At 39.3% G+C, this 21535-nt stretch overlaps 1 protein-coding gene across 1 annotated transcript; it reads left to right on the top strand.

The window, feature by feature from the left end:
• The first annotated feature begins 312 nt into the window (after window positions 1-312).
• On the top strand, window positions 313-18901 carry TMEM263 (transmembrane protein 263). Its single transcript, XM_047865868.1, has 3 exons — window positions 313-560; window positions 12300-12366; window positions 16078-18901. The coding sequence occupies exons 2-3, from the start codon at window positions 12306-12308 to the stop codon at window positions 16362-16364; spliced, it is 348 nt and encodes a 115-aa protein (XP_047721824.1). The 5' UTR covers window positions 313-560; window positions 12300-12305; the 3' UTR covers window positions 16365-18901.
• The last annotated feature ends 2634 nt before the right edge of the window (window positions 18902-21535 follow it).

The following is a 21535-nucleotide window of genomic DNA, read 5'->3' on the forward strand; positions in this document are numbered from 1 at the left end:
CTTGGGGTTTGAGGACCGCCGACGGCGCGTTCCCTGGGCTCCGCGCCCCTCGCCCGATCTGATTGGACGCCGGAGGAAAGGGGGCGGGAGGCCCCAGGGCAAGGCGCGCGCGCAGGCGGGCCAGGGGTTCCAGCGGAGGCACCCATGGGGCCAAGGGGCGGGAGCAGGCCGCGGGGGCGTCGCGCGTGCGCGCGTTCTGAGGCGGCTGGCTGGGGGCTGCTGGGAGGGCAGGGCAGTTCGAGAAACGGGTGGGTGTGTGCCGGGTGGGCGCGGGCGGGGCCTGGGGTGCGCGTGCGCGTCGGCGCCCGAGCCGCGGGAGGAGGCGGGAGCTGAGGAGGCGGTGGAGGGGGCGGGTCGCGTCCGGCGCCACGTCCGCAGCCGGAGGCCGCTACTGCCGCCGTTGCCAACGGAGTCTTCTGGCTCCGAAGCTTGAGGAGACGCCTCTGGAGCCCGCAATTGCCCGAGGCTGTGCCAGCCGCTCAAGCAACCGCAGCCGTCCTCGGTGCTGCCCGCTTCCTCCGCCCAGACCCGGCTCCAGACGCCGACCCTCGACCCCGGAGGTGTGTAAGCGGGGCTGGGAGGGCGGGGGGCGCCGTCCCGGCTTCCTGTCCTACTCTCTGTCGCCTTCTTCCGTTAGCTGTTCTGCACCTCACCGTCTCGGGCCTGGCTTCTCCGAGCCGAGCCTTTTGGGGGGTACTGAGCGGGAAAGGGGGAGGGGCGGGACGATGTTGGGGGCGGACGGAGATTCGCTGGCGGGGTTATTCTTCTTTACGACTCCCCGGCTCCCCAGCGGTGGTTTGTGACTGGGGACTTCTTTTGGAAGCCTCCGCTTCACTTCTTAGCTCCTTGGGTGTTAGGCTGGGAAAATGTGGGTGGGAGGGCGTCAACAGCCTGGGAGAGGAGAGAGATGCGACAGGGGGGCTGTGTGCTGGGCTTCCCCGCCACACTACCTCCTGACCTGTTGATAAACCACTCTCCTGGGTTCAGGCACACAAGCCTTGGTCCCCAGTGCTCTTCCTGGGTAGAAAGGCTCTACCCTCACGCCTAACCTAAGGCTGAAAGTGTGGAATGGAGAGAGGCGCTGACGGCGCCAGGGGTGATGGGGGACCGCTGATGCACCCGTTGGTGCCATCATTGCCTCCCAGGTCTAAATAAAAGCCGTGCCTGCTGTGCACACGCAGCTTCGAGACTAGTCCCCAAGCTCCCACTTCCAGTCATATCCCAGCTTAAATAGATCCCCTTAAATGTGTAAGAAGACAGAAATTCTGGAACCTTATGGGAGTGGGGGTGTGCTGGGTGTACAACGTGGAGCGGAGGGAGGAGGTGCTGAGCTTAGTCCTAGTCACGGCTTCTCCAGGGTCATTTTCTGCCTCTCCTGCCACGTCACTCCCTCTGCTAAAGGGAAGGAAAAAAAAAAAAAAAAAAAAAGACTTGCTAGTGCCTAAAGAGATCAGTGGGGAGAGAAGGGACTGCTGGGAAAGGTTTACAAACACCTAACGAGGAGAGTTCTTATTATGTCTTTGTGAACCCTTGTGCTAATTCCAAGTGAAAATACTTTATTTTGCTACCTGTGATTATTTGCTACCCGTGATGATTTGCTGTAATGTGATTGTTTAACCTTGAGGGCATCTATTGGTGTGGGTGCTCTAGGAGCTCCCGGGAATATTGATATCACATCAACAGGTCTGTTTGCATGTATGTGGCCATGCCTGCTTTTTTAAAGAAAAGGAAGTAATCTTTAATAAACCTATATTCACTGTTTTGACTTTTTTTCCCTCACTTTCATTTCTTCAGTCTGTGTCCTGGCAGATGTGCCAGAAACCAAGTTTAATAAAAATGTGTCCCTGTGTGGAGAATATCATTAGAAAAGTTTAAGGTGTGTGGGTGTGTGTGTGTGTGTGGGTGGGTGTGTGTGGGTGGGTGTGTGTGTGTGTTTTACTTAAGGAAAATCTTCACCTGCCTTTGTTTCAGTCATTGAGTATTTGCTGTCTTGCTACTTCCTGAAGCTATCTCCGTGGATTACATAGAAATACCTTCAGAGTAGGGCCTTCACATGCTTGTTCTGGTTGAAACCTCAGTGCCCAACACAGTGTCTGACATGGTAGGGACACAAATACATGTTGAACTAATGAGGTATAATTTAGTGCAGATTACGAGGGTACTGGTTATCTGGCTTGATAGCATATTGTGTAATTCCGCTTTACTGTTTCATTTCAAGACAACGCTTAAAAAGTTGCCATCTAGGGGCGCCTGGGTGGCGCAGTCGGTTAAGCGTCCGACTTCAGCCAGGTCACGATCTCGCGGTCCGGGAGTTCGAGCCCCGCGTCGGGCTCTGGGCTGATGGCTCAGAGCCTGGAGCCTGTTTCCGATTCTGTGTCTCCCTCTCTCTCTGCCCCTCCCCCGTTCATGCTCTGTCTCTCTCTGTCTCAAAAATAAATAAACGTTGAAAAAAAAAATAAAAAAAAATAAGTTGCCATCTTGATACTCTTGGTTGTTACTTGTCACTAAGGGGGTGACTTAAAAGTTTTACTGACAGATTACTTTTCTTCCCTGCCAGATTCAATGCATTTATTTCTTGTAGCCTGTTTGCTGTTGATCTAATGGGCGGGGGCCATGTTTAAAAGCAGCCTGTTCAGGGTAGTTGGTTAACCAGAGAAGCCTAAACACAATAAGCTGGTGTTTTAATATACGATGCTTATTGCTATATGTGTGTTAAAGCCCTGTATAAATATATTTTGAAACTCCTTGTAGTTATTTGGCAAAGAGGCTAAAAGCAGGGGGTTGGGGATGTGGCAAAGTTCCTATATATAGAATGTGTAGAAGAATTTAGCTAATTCATTTATAGTCTTTTTCTTATAGGGAATTGGCACTTACTATTTAATAACAAGCTTTTGAAGTGGCTTTGAAGGTAAACTGTTTTGTACTGTATTTTGTAGTTAGGATTTATATAATGTGTTAGTGCTATGTAACTTCCTTTGGCACAGAGAAGGGTGTTCAGCCATGGGCAAATTTGTGTACTGTTTTCAGACTTTTTCACTATTAATGAAAATGTTATGTATAAAATGTAGATATCCACAAACAACCCTGATTCATCTGTTTTCCTTAAAAAAAAAAGTTCCTACCGAGGCATTTGTTTACTTATTTCTATTATTGGAAGAAAAATTACCCTCTAGGGAATAGTGTTGTTATTAATCCTTGCTGAATGTATTTGCCAGCTGCTATGTCTATGATACTGTTGTATTGGACAAGAATTGTTTCTCCTTGGCCTAAAATGCCTAAATTAACTACTGATGAATTGCAGTATACAGCAAAGAAGCCTTTTACATTTTACAATTTCTTAAAAACATACACTTATAACCAGTTTTAGTTGGTACTCTGAGTTTGTTCAAATGGTAAAATTAATTTATGTCCAGAGAATAAACTCAATTATTTGTCCTGATCTAAAGGCAGTTTTCTGTTTTTATTGTCTTAGAAAAGTACTTTTTACATAGAAAATTATGTGCATTATGAGTTCTTAGAGAGCAGATAGTTTTTTGGTTTTTGCATGAAACTAAATTGATAAGTCCTGGAAAAACTGGGTAAACTTGTTTAGAGAAGTCCTGTGTGTGCTCAGTCACACCAAAATCTTAGTGCCTAACAGTATGCCTGGCACATAGGAGGGGTCCAAGTATATGTTGAACTAATGACTCAATAAGTTTAGGGCAGATGGTTTGCATAGAATTTCATAATTTTCTTTAAGGGTAATATTTAAATGGTCATTTTTAAAGAAAATGTTTATTTATTTTGAAGGAGAAAGAGGCAGAGAGGGGAGAGAGAGAATCCCAATTAGGCTGCACACTGCCAGGACAGAGCCTGACACAGGGCTTGATCTCATGAACTGTGAGATCATGACCTGAGCCGAAACCAAGAGTCAGACTCTTAACAGACCCAGGCACCCCACATGGTCATTTTGACACTTTTCCTGTCAGTTGTTACTTGTCTCCACGTGTATACTTTTTAAAAATTTTAATTAAAAAAATTTTTTTTTATTGTTGAGAGAGTGTGTGTGCGCGCGTGCGTACGCGGGAGGGGGCAGAGAGAGAGAGGGAGACACAGAATCTGAAGCAGGCTCCAGACTCTGAGCTGTCAGCACAGAGCCCGACTTGGGGCTCGAACTCACAAGCTGTGAGATCATGACCTGAGCTGAAGTCAGACACTTAATGGACTGAGCCACCCAGGCACCCCTTAATTTTTTATTTTAGAGAGAGACAGAGGGAGTGGGGTAGAGGGGGAGAGGAAAGGAATCTTAATCCACACTCAGTGAGGAGCCTAACCCAGGGATCGATCCCAGGGACCCTGAGACCATGACCTGAGCCGAAATCAAGAGTTGACTGTTCAACTGACTGAGCCACCCAGGTGCCCTACCATGTATATACTTTTAAATTTTACAGACAGATTTTTACCTTTCCCAGTTTTAACAGATTAGGAGCGTGTTTGTCTTCACAATTCCCAATTTAAGAGAAACAAGTCCCCTGTTCATGATAATGAACAGCATGGTAATACAAAAAATATTTCTCCTTGGTGATAAAGTGGTAGTGTCTGTAAAGAGGTAACATCACTAAAATTTTGGCACATATACGTATGTAGAGGTTGGAAATGATTTATGTGAGTAAAAAGTACAGGTGGCATTAAGATAGTTAAGGATTTTAGCAAAAATACTTTTATAAGGCATTTGGTGCCTTATGACAAAATTAGGAATCTAGAAAATGACAATATTCCAAATACTTGCAGCTTTTACACAATTTTTATCACCCTAAGCGTTCTAGAGGAATTTTAATGCTATATACTTGCTATTAACACCAATGGTGTACAAGAAACTCGAACATTAAAAAAATATGTACACAAAATAAAAATCAGTCTCCGTGGCATCTTAGGGTTTCCAAAGCCCTGTAATACCAAGTTCCTCTGTTCTAGGTAGCCAGGCTTCTAGCCTGGCAGGATTCCAGATTTTCTCTTTTATTGTTTATTGATAATCCTGTTTGCAACTATTACTAACAATATTAAATGTAACTGGATATTTCTGTATAATGGTATCTAGAGTCCTGTATTTCAAACGCCTCTACCAAAATACATTTAACTTAAGAGCAAAGTAAATTCCTGGGGGAGGTGAGAGTGTGGTGGGCTGAGAAGAGAGAGCTGGTAAACCTGTGAGTATACATCCTGAAGAAGTTCCAAGGAAGAATGAAATTTTTTGATGGGCTCCTGCATGGCTCACTTGGTTGAGCATCTGACTTCTGTTCGGGTTGTGATCTCAGGGTTCTGTGAGTTTGAGCCCTGCATGGGGTTCTCTGTTGTCACTGTGAGCCTGCTTTGGATCCTCTTTCTCCCTCTCTCTGCCCCTCCCTCTGCTCACCCTCACATTCTCTCTCCAAAATAAACAAACATGAAAACAAAAAAAGATTCTTTGTCTCCCTCTGCCCCCTCCCCTGCTTATGCTGTCTCTCTCTTTAAAAAAAAAAAAAAAATGTTTAAATAAAAAAAGAATGAAATTTCTTGAAAGTCCAGTTATCTTAAAAAATTCCCAAGCACTTTTCAATTATCTTTTTAATTAGTGTATGTTTAAAACAAAACAGTATTTTAAATTACTACATAGTAAAATATATACATCCTTCTACTGTGGTTCTTAAAACCCCTGGCATACTACTGCCTACTCTTAAATAAGCATTTGAAAAGCACAATTCTAGCTTAACGTGTTCTTTAAAGTTTATTTATTTATTTGAAAGAGACAGAGACAGTGCAAGTTGGGGAGAGGCAGAGGGAGAGAGAGAGAATCCCAAGCAGGCTCCACACTGTCAGCACAGAGCCTCACGTGGTGCTTGAACCCATGAAGCCATGAGATCGTGACCTGAGCCGAAACCAGGAGCTGCATGCTTAACTGACTGAGCCACCTAGGCGCCCCCTTTTTTTTTTAACCAAAATTTTTACCATATATTAGTATGTATCTTTTCTTGTTATGTTTGAAATTAATATGGATACAAACGATAATTTTATCTCACTTATTCCACAAATACTGTGTACAAATACTGCTTACAACAAAAACATGTACTAACAAAATGGTAAGAATATAAATAAGATATTCAAATTGCAGGCCAGGGAGAACAGCAATAAGAGTGGAGGTCTTGGGGAGGTGTGAAGTTGGGGGGAAATAGAACAACTGGGTGGGCCACATGAACCTACTCAGCTAAGTTGGGATTTTAACTGTAAGCTTCCTGGAAGCCAAAGGGAAAAGGGAGATATCACATCTTTCTTTGTATCTTTTAAATGGGAAAGTACATAGATCTCAAAGAGAAGAAAATATTCTAAATATGTTGTGGAAACAAAGTTTTTCTGAATACCTCTAAGGAAATTCCTTAAAATTTGTTTTTATGTTTTTTATTTTGTTTTTGAGAGAGAGAGACAGAGAGAGAGAGAGAGAGAGAGAGAGAGCGAGAGCGAGCATGGGCGGGGGGAGGGGCAGAGAGAGGGAGACAGAATCTGAAGCAGGCTCCAGGCTCTGAGCCATCAGCGCAGAGCCTGACATGGAGCTTGAACTCATGGATTGCAAGATGATGACCTGAGTCAAAGTCAGACGCCCAACCGACTGAGCCACCCAGGCACCCCCCTCTAAAGAAATTTCTAATGTGGAGCTCTGTATCAGAGCTATCAAGTGATGTAGTAGGTAATTTCTTTACAGTGTGGTATAGTCAGTGTAGTAGCTTGCATTAGGCTCTTTGTCAGGGTTTCCTTAATGAGGACATAACTGAGAATTAAACTCAGTGGTGGCATTTTCTTCAAATCAGCATGTTTTGATTTGAGTATGTTGTTTTTAGATGGTCACCTTGATTTGAGGATAAAAGCCTTAAAAAACTAGGATAAAAACTATGTAGATGAACTGCATAATCTTTGAAAATATCCTTTATGAATAAAACTGATATCCAGACTTAAAAATATGTACAAAAGCAATGCATGTTTATGGTTGAAAATTAAAACATAGATGTTAAATATACATTTAAAGAAGGGTGATGGTATTTCTTTCTCTCTCTGGCACTCACTCTGTGTATGTGTGTATGTTTGTCTCTGTGTATACGTGTGTGTGTGTGTGTGTGTGTGTGTGTGTGTGTGTATTTTTCTACCCCTTAGTCACAATCTTTGTCAATATTTTGGTATACTTCCTTTCAGTCTTTTTATGTGTATTTAAAAAATTGGATCATATGATATATGCCTTTTATGTTCTCTAAATGTAACATTAGCATTTCCCCGTAGTATTTGATCTTCATAAACTGTTTTAATGTCTGCATTGCGTGTGTCTCTAGGAAGCTTATAAATTCGTCTCTTGCCTTCCATGAGACTGTACTCATTTGTACACTTCCAAACGTATTTTGTTTGTTTTTGCTGGCTTCTCTTTTACTCACCTCTTAAGTATGAGCAGTCCAAATAAGGTTATCTGTCTACTTCTCTTTTATCATTTTTTCCCTTGATTGTATCACCCATCCCTCACATTTCTAGCTATCACCCAAAACAGTCTCAGGACCTCAACTCTAACTCCGACTTCATGCTGAGTTTCAGACCCCTTAAATCCAGTTGCCTGCTAAACATGCCCTGTGTATACCCTGAGGCCATCTCAGATCCAGCTGTTCAAAAACAAGGTCCTTTCATCATATCTACAGTCAATAGTAATGTATTGTACACTTAGGTCTTAGAGGGTAGATCTCATGTTAAATGTTCTTACCACAGTAAAATAAGAATTTTTAAAGTCCTTCATCTTTTCTCAGAAGTGGTTTTTCGTCGCCTGTCGTGACCTCATCATCTTTGTCTACTTAGTTGCTCACACTAGAAATCTTACGTCCTGTATTTTTCTTTTATCTCTTACTTATACCTAAGGTCTCTATTCTACTTCATACAAGAAATTCAAATATTTATCTACCATGCATCAGACATTGAAGAAGGCTTGAGGATGGAGCAGTGAACAAAACCAAGCCTTGCTTTCATGGAGCTTACATTCTAATTGTGGGAGACACAAAGTAAACAGATCTCTATATATCAAGTGACAATAAGAGCAGTGAAGAAAATAGAGCAGGTTTAGGTGAAAATAATAGGGAGAGGAGTAGGAGGGGCTAATCTATTGTAAGGTGGTCTGGGCTGATCTCCGAGAAGGGGATACTTGCATAAAGACCTGAAGGAAGTTAGGAGGCAAGCCAGATACATATCTTGGGGAAAAGCCTTTCAGGAGAGGATGAGCAGGGAAACCCATGTTGCTAGGCTGGTGAGTGAGAGGCAGAATGGTAGGAGATGCTGTCAGAGTGTTAGATGTCAGGCCTCAACTCTGGATTTTATTCTGAGCAAAACAGGAAGCAGTTGTAGGTGTTCAAGCAGGGTATAGCAGGGCTAGACTGAAGGAAGAGGAAAGGCAGAAGCTCAGAAGCCAGTTAAGATACTTTCCAACAACCCAAGTAAGAGATGATGGTAGTTTAATTGAAAGTGGTAGTAGTAGAGGTGATGAGAAGTGGTTGTATTCTGGACTTACTTAGGCAACAGAATTTACTGATGATTAGATGGGAATGTAAAAAATAGGAAATCAAGGGTGACTCCTAGGTTTTTGCCCAGATATTCATTTATACAGGAAAAATTGGCAGAGTTTAAATTGTTACTTCGTCTCACGGGACTACTAAAGTAGCCTTACTGTGTTTAATCTCTCTGACCTTCATCTGTTCTTGCTTCAGTTAGCTTCTTGAAGCACAGATCTGACGGTGTTACCCTGTCATGACTCCTCTTTGCCTACCCATAGGAGGATAAAGTCAGTTCATATTGTATAGATGAACTTGCATATGTCTTTTATAAAGCTGCCCTAATCTTTTAAATGGCGGTCATTTTCTTTTTTTAATTACAAGATATATGTGGGAAAATTAAGAATTTTTTTAAGGGATTCTATCTTAGCAGGAAAAGGTAAGTCTTTTGGTTGGGGTTTGTGGGATATATACAGAAAGGCAGTTTTGAAATATATGCAATTACTGTCACAACTGTTTTTTAAGTAAGCTTTATACCCAGTATGGGGCTTGAGTTGGTGACCCTGAGATCAAGAGTCACATGCTCTACAGGGTGAGCTGGCCAGCTGCCCCCCTATCACACCTGTTTCTAAACTCTAGCAAACATAGGTAGGATGTATGTGTGTATATAATTTCCTCACATTTCTGTACAGGGTCTGGTAGCATCCATTGATTGGTTCAGCCAGGAGATCTGGATTTGTATGTGTATTGTATACAGATACTGGGAACACAGTGATAAACGAGTGAACTGGGAACACAGTGATAAACGAGTCTCTCTTCTTGCAGTTAACAGTTTAGTGGGGAAGAAAGTGGCTCCACAATAGTTTTTCATCAGGAAGGGACACACATATTCTGCCAGGAATTCTTCATGTTTTGTTTTAAATTTGTTAAATAGCATTCTCATCCTAGAGTTAGGGCTTCTATATCTTTCTGTTTATATTTCCTGAACACCAAGGATCTGATGAAGTTATTTGCCCTTTGCCACACAGTTTATGGTCAAGTTGGGATTGAAACTCAGGCTCTCTGATCCCAGTACCTTCAACACTATGCTGTATAATGTCTCATGCTCCTACCATGATGACAAATTAAAGAAACATAAATATGAATGGAAGTCAATTTAACTTTTTGGTTTAAGGGAGTTTTAAAATTAAGGCAAATCAGTCAAGAACTCCTTCTCCCAGTAATGCAGTAGCTGATGTTCTTTCTGTTTGTTTTTTTTTTTGTCAGAGATTACATGTATCTACTATTACTTTTTAAATGTTAAGTGTGTATGCATACACACTTTAAATATGCTAAATCACTTATGATGTGCTAAATTCACAAACCAGACTAGCATAAGATTAAGTGCTGTTGACCTGAGTCAGAGTTTTCACTAGAGCAACCAAAAGGTATTTAAGCAAACACATGACTTGTGCTGCTGGGCTCTGTGGGGTGCATTGAAATCCCATCTTACACAGGATTTAGGTTTGACAGGCATTGCAGGTTGAATTACATGAGGTTACAATTCGCCTTTGAAAAATCCCATGTCTTACTATCACTACCATCATTTACCATCAACATGTTTTGCTTGGATTATTGAAATATAGAAGAAAATAAGGATGAATTTTTATCTGATTATCTAGAGCTTTAGGAATCATAAAGAGAAACTTTCCTGACCTTCCCTTGACCACTTAAAATTAACCACTTTGTTCTGATACGTGCTATAATATGTATGAGCCTTGAAAACATTATGTTAAGTCTCCTATCAGGTCTTTCTGCCTCTGTTCTTGCTCCTGTATTGCTTGTTCTCCCCACAACAGCTAGAACTATCTTTTAAAAGTGTAAATCAGAACGCATCACCTCTCTGTTCAATGCCTTTCATGGGCTCTGCATCTCAGAGCTAAAGAGCTAGTGACCACCAAGACCTGTAAGGGCTGAAGCGATGTAGACCTCCCTCACTCTTTGACCTCCTCTCCTGCTGCCCTTTGCTGTGACCCCTGCTACACTTTTCTGGCTGTTCCTTCTTGCTGCTTCTGGTAAGCTCCCACCTCAGGACCTTTGCTCTTGCTGTTTTTTATGCCTTGAGGCTTCTTTACCCAAGTATCTTGTATCCTTAACCTCCTTTACAATGTCACCACATTGAGGCCTTGACAGACTGTCCTATTTAAAATATATCCTCCCTCCATCCCTCCTTCTCCACAGCATTTAACCCCATCTGACATAGACAGTATATTCTTTGTTTATTGCCTTTCCCTACTAGATGATATGGGATGTTCATGATGGCAGAGATTTTTTGGTTTGTATTGATCAATGCTATATATCCTGTGCACCTAAAACATTACCTGGCCTATAGTAAGTGGTCAATCAGTATTTGTTAATTGATCAGTATATTTAGTACATTGTTAGTTTTCATAATATCTATTCCAGCTTCATTGAGATACAGTTGACATTCAGCATTGTGTTAGTTTAAGGTTTACAGTGTGGTGGTTTGATATACATGTATATGAAATGCTTCCTATAGTAAGGTTAGTTAACACATCTTTTACCTCACATAATTATCTTTTAGTTGTTATGGTGCAAACATTTTAAGGTATAGAATTTTATCAGCTTACAAATATACAGTATAGTATTAACTATAGTCACTATGCTGTACATTAGGTCCCCAAAACTTAATCCTCCTGTAACTGGAAGTTTGTACCTTTTGACCAACATCTCATTTCCCCCACCTCCTCACTCCCTAGCCCCTAGCAACCACCAGCCTCCTGTTTCTATGAGCTCAGCTTTTTTAGATTCCACATATGAGATCATACAGTATTTGCCTTTCTCTGCCTGAATTATTTCACTTAGCATAATGCCCTCAGGTTTCATCTGTGTTATCACAAATGGCAGGATTTCCCCAATATACTTTTACATTTCTGTTGTGTATGTACAGATATAATAATTTAGGCTCCATGATTTTATGACTAGGAAACAGTTGACTGCTGGGATCACAACCGTCATTTTCTGGCCAATCAAAACCGTCGTTATAGACCAATTTTGACTTGTTTTATTCTTTACTTAGTCGAGTGAATATAAAAGCAAATATTTTAAGATAGTAAAGGAAATTGGGAAAAAATTTTAACTGTGTTTTCTTCATCCCAATACAGTTTATTTTATTTCTTAGGTTCCTTTACTACTTGTATTAGGAAGTAATCACATATATATTTTTTTCATGGGTTTTGCTACCTGTGTTTGTAAGAGCTATTTTTGCTACCTGTGTTTGTAAGAGCTCTAAAAACAACAATAAAAAAGTAATAAAAATCCATCTCTTAGTGATTCTGATTGGTGGTATCTTTACAGGAGAAGGATGTGATTTTTAGAAAATTTTCAGAAGGAACATGTTTTTTAGTCACAGTATAGATTTTCCTTAAGTCTGTCGTGAAATAAATTACAATTAACCAATACTCTGTAGGAAGAAGCACTTAAAATTTTTGGGTGTTAACTCCCAGCTTCCAACTTTCTTTCAGTAACAGCAGTAACAATGTAGGAAAGCTTTTGCCATGCCTGTTACTCTTTGGTTGGTGTTTGAGATAAGATGTTGATTGTCCAGTAGTGTAATAAAAGTATTTAACACCACAAAGTAGGAGAGAAATAAGATGAAGTAGCCTTGTGGCAGTGTTTTGAAATGTTGTTTATCTGAATAAAGTTATGTCTTAATTGAGCATGTGGTAGGTAGTCTCATGTGTTGAGGTTACAATGAAATGTATATATGTTTTTTAGGAGATCATGAATCAGGCAGATAAAAATCAAGAAATCCCATCATACCTTAGTGATGAACCACCAGAAGGTAAGTATGCATCTGACACACTAAGCACGTGAATTAAACTGAATTAAAGTTCTGATTGTTTTTATTAAATTTATTCATTTTTTTAAAAGTTTGTTTATTTTGAGAGTGTGCTCATGCACAATTGGGGGAGGGGCGGGGGGGGGGGGGAAGAGAGAGAGAGAAAGAAAGAAAGAAAGAGAATCCCAAGAAGGCTCTGTGCTGTCAGCACAGAGCCCAACGCAGGGTTCGATCCCATGAACCACAAGATAATGACCTGAGCCGAAATCAAGAATCAGTCACCCAGGTGCCTGTTTTTATCAAATTTAAAGTAACAATCTGTTTACCTTGTCAATAAATATGTTCCAAAAATAATTGAAGATAAATATTTTTAGTCTCTAAGAAGAAAGCACAGATATTGGTGAATTGGGGACACAATGCAACTATTTTATTATATAAGATCTATTCTTTTGTCACTCTTTTATTAAGACCATTTCACAAGTTAGAGTATCTTTTCATTTGTAGAGAATGGGTATGGGGTGTAGAGGAAGCATGGACTGTGTTTTCATGTCATGCATACAAAAACTCAATTCAAGAGGCACTTGAGATTTGTTGTTAAGCTATTATTTATAATTGGTAGCTCTCTCTTCCTATATTAATACATGGGCTTAGGGTAATTTAAATCGTCTTTTTGTTTGAAAATTGTGACATCATGGATCATTTTCTTACACTTCAAAAGTCCTTGGAAACACTAACTGCATACCTGAATGTCTTTATACAGAAAATGCCTATGGTCATTTTCTGTTTGTGGTTTTGGTGTAGAATATATAAGCCAAATAGCACTCTCCTTAGATAGCTGCATTTGTACAGGACAGTCATAATAGGTACGATAGAGAATCAAAGTGAAGAATAAGAGATGAAATGGCTGGTAGACCAGACTGGAGTAGCAGACAGACTCAGTATCACCAGGAGGAGGGTAGAGCTGGAAGTTGTGACTCTAGGTATTGTATTTTCTTCCCCGTTCTGTTGCCCACTGTCCACAATTTTCTTCCTATATTTCTTATGTTGGTAGACAAAAATGAAATTGTTAGGAAAACACAATGAAAATTTTATACATAGGCCTAAAAGAAGATGGAGGTAACTAGCTGATAAGTTTTGGTTTGGTGGAGGAATAGCCTGGAAAATTATTAGTTCAGCTATTTTCCTTGACTAGTCATATCTAAAAAAATTTTTTTAATGTTTTATTTATTTTTGAGAGAGACAGAGACAGAATGTGAGTGGGTTAGGGGCAGAGAGAGAGGGAGACACAGAATCCAAAGCAGGCTCCAGGCTCCGAGCTGTCAGCACAGAGCCCGATGCCGGGCTTGACCTCACAAGCTGTGAGATCATGACCTGAGCCGAAGTCAGACACTCAACCAACGAGCCACCCAGGCGCCCCATCCTTGACTTATTTTTTAGGTCTAGAACCTAGAGTTCTGAAAATAAAAGAGCTTAATGAGAAAGTTAATAAGGACTTTGTAGGGATAAAGTCAGAAAAGAGATAAAGACTATTCAGGAGCATAATTGTCAAGGAAGAGAAAGTGCTTTAGCAATGTCTCTATTATATGGCAACCTGCTAAACTAAGGTAGTCTGCAGAGCAGATAATCTATATGGTGGTAATTAAGAGCGCACTGTAATTAGAGATCAACAGCATTAATATTTATTTGCCTTGACTAAGAAATATTGTCTTCATTAAAGGCGTGTGCATCAAATTTGGCATAGCAGGATACTAATGAGGGTATTCAGCATGAGGCACTTAACCTGTTTTAGCCTCAGATCAAGATTTTCCCCTTTTCCTAGTGTTAGTGACTTTGATTACAAAAGAATTACCAATTATGTAACCCTTTTATCATAACTTTATATAATTAATGTATTCATATGCTTTTCCATATCTTGTCTTTTATTTCAGCTATTTAAAGATTTTATTACCTATACTTATCACTCAAATAGCTTCAATTAAAAATTTGGTTTTTATAAATATAGCCATTGTTATATAGTTAAGAACTATTTTGACGAGTCAGTGAGATTTTCATACTTGTGACATGATGTCAAACCTCTAAACAATGGGAAGAAAACCTATATCAAGGTAAATTAGTGCTGTATTAGAAAAGCTTAATTTTCAGAGTATTTTCTCCATTAAATATTATCAGTTTCCCAATGTTATCTTCTGTCATAACCACGTTCTGCTAGGAGTTCATAGCTTTGGTGGTCTTGGATCTGTGTACCCAAAGAATTGAGTTTTCTTTGTGTGATTTGTACCTTTTCAGTGATTAAAGCCTGAACTGTTTGGTTAGCAAGTATTTTTCCATTAAGTTTAGAAAAATGTAAACACCACTGTTTATGTGTTGTTGCTGCCTGAATCATTCATTCGATTGCAAAGTAGAAAGGACTTGTGTCCGTTTGAGGCTGGCACAAGCAAATTTTTATGAAATTTGATGCCTGAGTTTGAGGTTACATGCCAATTTGAATGACTCTATCAAAACCAGAGAAAAAACTTATGGCTTAAAAAAATCTGAATTTTTCATATTGATATTACCTTTTCTGGGAGTATTTGAAGAGTTTTTACAGACTAGATGCTCAAATCACATACTCTGTCCTTTAAGAATTATTGAGGCAATGAAAGTATTAAACATAGCTGTAGTTTCTCAACACTACGAAATCATTTTAGGTGGGTAACATGATTTTAAGTAGTAAATAAATTTCCTAATTTTACATAGCATTACTCTTTAAATACATTATTAAGAAGAGCATATAGAGCAGACACCCACATATATTTAAATTACTGGTTCTTAAATTTTTTGGTTTCAGGATGCTTTTACACTTTTAAAAATTGAGGACCCTCAAAAGCTTGTGTCTTTGTTGATATTTGCCGTATAAATAATAAAATTGATAATTAATTCATTAAAAAACTCCAGTAGGCCCATTACATATTAACATGATTAACATAGTTTTTGAAAAGCGGCTATTTTCCAAAACAGAAAAAAATTGTGAACAGGGTGACATTGTTTTTAAATTTTTGCAAATCTCTTTAATGGTGGGGTTAATAGAAGACAACTAGATTCTCATAGCTGCTTCAGTGTTTAGTCTCTGATGTTACTGCAGATCATTTAGATTCTGGAAAATTCTGTAGACTTGTGAAAAAATGTGAAAGAATAAAAGTGAAAAGATAAATGATATGCTAGTATTATGAAAATAATTTTTACCCTGCAGAGCCCCTGAAATGGTCTTGTGGATACCCAGGGGGTCTCAGATCATACCTTAAGAACCATTGCTTTAAATGAAGAAGGTTTTTTCAGTAATGATTGAATTCTGTCAAGGATATGAAGACTAAATATATTTATCTTATTTTTTCATGCTCCTTTTAGGATAGAAAGATTTTTATTAACAGCAACAAAACTGTAAATCAAGGAAACATTTAGATTTAGATTTCTATTTTATGAAAGTTGTCTAGTCTCTAAAGCATTTTTTTTCAGAGATACTACGGCTTAGCACTGGACCAAGATGTTTTAAAAACACGTCCAACTATGGTCTTGAGGGAAGAGCTCTTCAGTGTCTTGATCAGATTTGTATTTATGTGTGGTTTACCTTATCAAAACAACCTCCTGATTGTTAGGAAGTCTTAGGATACTTATTGATTTGTACTGCTCTTATAAAGACTTCTATTTGACTATCTTCACGATATTTTCTCTCATTAGGTTCAATGAAAGATCACCCACAGCAGCAACCAGGCATGTTGTCCCGTGTGACTGGGGGTATCTTCAGTGTTACAAAGGGAGCCGTTGGTGCCACCATTGGTGGTGTGGCTTGGATTGGTGGGAAGAGTCTGGAGGTGACCAAAACAGCTGTTACAACTGTGCCTTCCATGGGAATAGGGCTGGTGAAAGGGGGCGTGTCTGCTGTGGCTGGAGGTGTTACAGCTGTTGGGTCTGCTGTTGTAAACAAAGTGCCCTTAACAGGAAAGAAGAAAGACAAATCTGACTAAACTATGGAGATACACTTGCTCTCCACAGCATTATGATGCCAGTGGCATTGAATTGCTAAATTATGGACTACAACCAAGTCACCTGTTTGGACGTTTATCTTCTAAACTGCTGTGTTGAAAGTATTGATGACTGGCTTTTGTCTAAAAAGAAGAGACCAATACTAGCACAGTGTATGAAGGTTTCTCATACTTAAATTCCAGCTTTTTATCTGGTAAAATGTTACACTTATTCAGTTGTAACTGAAGATATGGTATATTTGAATATTTACTATAAGTCTTTCAGTTTAACTAAAAAATGTGAAAGTTGAATTTAGTTGATGATCTTTATAGTTCCATATGTATAATGTGCCAGGTAACTCATTTGCCCCTTAAGAAGGGAACCTTGAACTACATAAACTGTACCTTTGATGTGCCTAATAGTTTCAGATGTCTTAGTTTTTTTTATAACCATAGTTGATTAGGCCAAGAGGCATTCTTTTCTTATTTAAGCTGGTAAAAGCAGGAATTAGAGAAATTCAGGAGAAGAGAAAAATGGTTTTATGATACTGAGTGTTAACCATCTTTTGTTAGATATGCATTACATTAATTTAATCATTGATGCCTTATAAAAGAAAACATCTTTTATAATACCCTAAATATGTGCAGTTCTTAGAACTATATTGGATTCTTTTAAAAGTTGTTTGTGAAATTAGTTTTCCCTCTTAAGAATCTCAGGAGTAGTGGGGTAAAGGCATTTCTTGCTCTCAGCAGATAAGATAGTGCTTGGTAACTTTTTGTTAACTGTCAGTATAGTTAACAGCCAAACTGTATGCTTCATTCTGGTTTCATGCTCCATCTTTAATACACCTCACAGTGCCTAAGGAATATTTCTTTGCTGGTCATAAGCTATCTTGGAAGAGTTTCATATTAAGGAGGAACAAATAATTTTAAGTTCTTAAGAATCACCTGACACATCCAAGATACAAAAAGAATTCTTCACACCAGTTTTGTCTGTAGGGTGGCTTAAAATGCTAGTGCCCCCTTCTAAAAACACAGTATAAGCGGCCACAAATATGTGGGGGCTGACTTTTCAATTGAATGAAATGGGCTTCACTGATTAGTTTTGAATGTAAAATATATTTAAGTGCTTTCAATGGTTTATAGGATTTTAAAATGTTATCTTACAGTCCTTTGAAGAAGTCATAGATTTTGTACCATTTCCAAGTCAACTTCAGGCAGGGAATTGAAGTTTTTGATGATGGATGATAAGTGTGTCATGTCTTCTTAATATGTCTCATCATGTCTCACTCATTCTTAAAGAGTATCACTTAGCTGGAATTCATCTTTTTATTTCATATTCAGTTTCTAAAAAAATTTAAAAGTGCACATATACTTGGCATTCCTCTTAGCTAAGGGTTATAATACAAGCCTGAAAAAAATCTTAGTTTTGTTTATACTTCAGTCTGGAAATTTCCTCCATTTTGCCGACTTCTGTGTAATGTGTGAGGGAGGAAAGGAGGTGATGCTCTGGAGTAAATAAGTCAGAATACATCCTTGAGAACTTAGATCACTCCAACACCTACAGCTTAAATGTTTGTTTCTAAACCACTGAGAATTTTACCTTAGTAATGTGGACAACAAATGGCTAAGAACATAACTTTTAAAAGCTTTTATAAAGGCCGGTAGGTATCTTCCGCAAACCTACAAAGGTTCTTGAACCTACCATTATATACAAAACTGGAAAGTTGTTGAGTTCATCAGAAATTAAATGGTCTTTGTTTCATGCACCATGATTTAAGGTATATTTGTTGGTATATCTGGTCAAATGTGATAATCAGAAAAGAGATTTTTAAAAGAAACCCAAAGTTAATAGGTGAACACTAAACAGTGGTCTAAATAATGGTATTGGAGAACTTGTTTCCTGCTATTTGAAAGAAATTATTACTTCATTGCTAGTTTATATTTCTAATTTATCTTCTATAGTCATAGGCTCTGCTGTGCTTTTGTACCTGAATTTCTAAATATAGACTTTAGTTTACTGTGTGCTTGCATATTTATTTTCAACTTTGTCTTTAAAATTGCTTGAGGAAAAATGGTTGTAATTTCTGCTACAGAAGAGCCACCTGGTACATTTTCTCTCATCAAGTTTGTTTTAAACTCTGAAGTATAATTTGATTCAGGAGAGGCTTTTGCAAGAACAGCAGAGAACTGTACAAATGAGCAGCTAGTCATAGAGGTTCTTGTTGAAATGAACTTGCCATTTGATGGTATATGTACAGCTGTACACTCGAGTCTTTTCCAGTTTATTTTCATAGACTAGCAGTTTGACCTGCGAAGCAGTACTGGTTCACTTCAAGCAGCGAAGGTTGACATAGACACCTGGAGGCACCTGTTATTCAGTTTCTCTTTTGAGTGGGTATTTGGCACAATGAGGATAAATTTGTGTGACCCACTTGAATGCCTGATCTAATAATGTTGACATCATGAATCCTGTACTTAGTGAAATGTCAGATGAAGGTAACTGGTGATTGAATAAAATTTTGTTTGTATTGAAGGAATGGGAAAGAATACATAAATCTGTTAATAAAGCACCATGATCTGCAAAAGACAAAATGTTTCATAAAGATCTGAGGAAATAAAGGAATTTAAAGGAAAAACAGGGCAGTCTTAAAATTTTTAGTTACATGGCAGAAAGTACTGTAGCCTGTTTTTAATGTTTGATACTAATGCACAAACATGACAAAACGTCTCTGTGTTTTGATACTAATACAATGAAATACAAATATCTCTTAGACCACTGTGTTGAAGACTAAAAATGCAGATTTCTAGGTGTGACCCCAACTTTCGGAGTCTCTGCAGCGTGGGGCCTGGGACTGCAGTTGAACAGCCTCTACATGGGATCCCTGTGCTCTCTACAATTTGGGACCTGATCTAGAAGTAGGGAGCACTTCACTCTGTCCTAAGTAACTGTGGAACCAACTTAGACCCCTCCCTGGACAGAAGAGACTCAGAGACTTGGGAACCAGTTAGAGGAAGGTAGAAAATTGATTAGTGGGTATCTACTTATGGCCCAGTGCTGGCCATACATTCTCAGATTTAATCAGTATGGGAGAAGTAGCTCTTATTTACAAATATGAAACAGGCTTTCAGTGTTGGTTGAAATTTCCCATTATCACTTTTGAATTCATGTAAGTCACAATTTCTCCAGCTTATGTCCAGAAACAGAAATGGGGCTACTCAGTAACTAGTCCTTCATTCTGCTGTTGGCATTCAGTGCTGACTATAGACACTTGATTTACCAGGCTAACTTGAGTTCCCTAGGAGTCTTATAATCCTATTTATTTTGGCAGCTAATTACATTTTGTCACAGAAGTGAATTTAGTGTAATTATAAACCGTTCAAAGGAAATAATTTTGTTATTAGAACCTTTTTTCACAGAAGAAATAAAACTTGACTCTAGTGTCCATGTAAGGATGTCTCTCCTTGCTATATGGTTGATTTTGAATATTTTAAATTTTATTCATAGGAAGAGCTGAATAAGAATGCAATTATGGAAAAAGGCAGAAAGGTCCAAGGGCTAAAACTAATCGAACAGGATTTGGTCTAAGGGAAAATAAAGTCTGTGTACTGGAGGTTTTGCCATGAATATGGATTTCTAAAAAAATTAATCTTGTCAGGGGTGCCTGCATGCCTCAGTTGGTTGAGTGTTGACTCTGGACTTTGGCTTAGGTCATGATCCCGTGGTCATGGGATTGAGCCCAATGTCAGGCTCCTTGCTGAGCGTGGAGCCTGCTGAAGATTCTCTCTGCCCGTCTCCTGCTCTCTCAAAGTTATTTAAAAAAATGAATCTTGTCAAGTCAGAGTAAGCTACAAATATATTTTTGTAACTGTAACTGCCTCTGGTTTTCCATGCCTGGACCCGAGCACCTAAATTTTGCTGATGTACTGACTAGGCTTTTTTTAAATTAATGGCCACTGAACTCTGCCAGACTTTCTTACAGACCTTCTTGTATGTTCATTTTCTTACTCCTCAAGATAACCATTTCACACCTTGTCTTTCCAGCCCTTCTGCAGTACTTCCCACTGGTTCTACTGCCCTCTGTAAAAAAGAGGCAACCTGACAGCACCTCTCCTCTCACACTACCCCCTCCATCAACCTGCCTACATCTGTTCCCATGTGGACCAGGACTATGATCTCTGCTCAGATCCACTCACTCCACTTTCACTTCCTGAAGGATATTAATCCTGCAGCTTTTCCATCTCTCCTCCATCTCTCTCCTGGGTCATATCCATCAGCATGTTCTGATACTTGGTTTCTTGAAAGAAAATTATGCCTCATCTTACAACTTCCATTTTCCTGCTTCCTTTTGCAGCAGCATTTGTTGAAAAACTTCATATAGTCCCTGCCTCTTACTCCTTTCCTATCCTGTCAACCCACTCTGGTTGCCTTCCTTTCTCAATGCACCAGTCACACTTGTTAGGGCCAACCAGTGATACCCTTTTTTGCCAAATCCATGGCCACTTAAAATCTGTATCTTAGTTAACCGCTCCATGGCACTCGGTATTATTAACCTTGCCCTCTGTCCTTGGCAGACTTCTTTGTGCCATTCCAGGCACAACCAGCCAGTACTATAAATCTGTATCTCTGGGCAGCCTCATTTAGAGTTGTAGCTTTAAATACCATAGATTCTCAAATGACCCCAGAGTATTTATCTCTGGTCCTGACTTCTCACAGTTCCAACTGCCATTTGCCTGTTTCACATCTCAGATATCTAGTAGGTATCTCAAAATACAATAGAACTACTAAGGCAACCATATAATATATAATCAAAACTAGGACACTTTTGAGAATAAAAGATAAAGCTTACCATTGATAATTTTGTGAGGACAAGAACCAAACTAAACTCTTTCCAATGGTTTCCCATCACTCTTAGTGAGATCCTGTTCCTTAGATGGCATTGCGATGCTCTTCTTATCTGGCACTCAATCCTGGCGTGGCTTTTATTGGCTGCCATTCTTTTTCTTGAACCTTCCTGTGTAGGTCACCTACCCTTCGGGTAGGTGACTTAACCCTTTCTCTGCCTGCATCGCATCTATAGAACAGTAAATAGTGGTACTCAACTTTAAGGATTCTAAAGCACAGCATGCCTGGCTCTTAGTAGATGCTGCATAGAAATGTCTTTCACTATCCT

Source organism: Prionailurus viverrinus, chromosome B4 (assembly GCF_022837055.1).
Source record: "Prionailurus viverrinus isolate Anna chromosome B4, UM_Priviv_1.0, whole genome shotgun sequence".
Taxonomy (NCBI): domain Eukaryota; kingdom Metazoa; phylum Chordata; class Mammalia; order Carnivora; family Felidae; genus Prionailurus; species Prionailurus viverrinus.

Excerpts from the sequence above, each read along its gene's own strand:
- TMEM263 (XM_047865868.1), top strand. The coding sequence starts at position 12,306 with ATGAATCAGGCAGATAAAAATCAAGAAATCCCATCATACCTTAGTGAT. Across the intron at positions 12,367-16,077 it reads TAGTGATGAACCACCAGAAG|GTTCAATGAAAGATCACCCA; the intron begins GTAAGTATGCAT and ends TTCTCTCATTAG.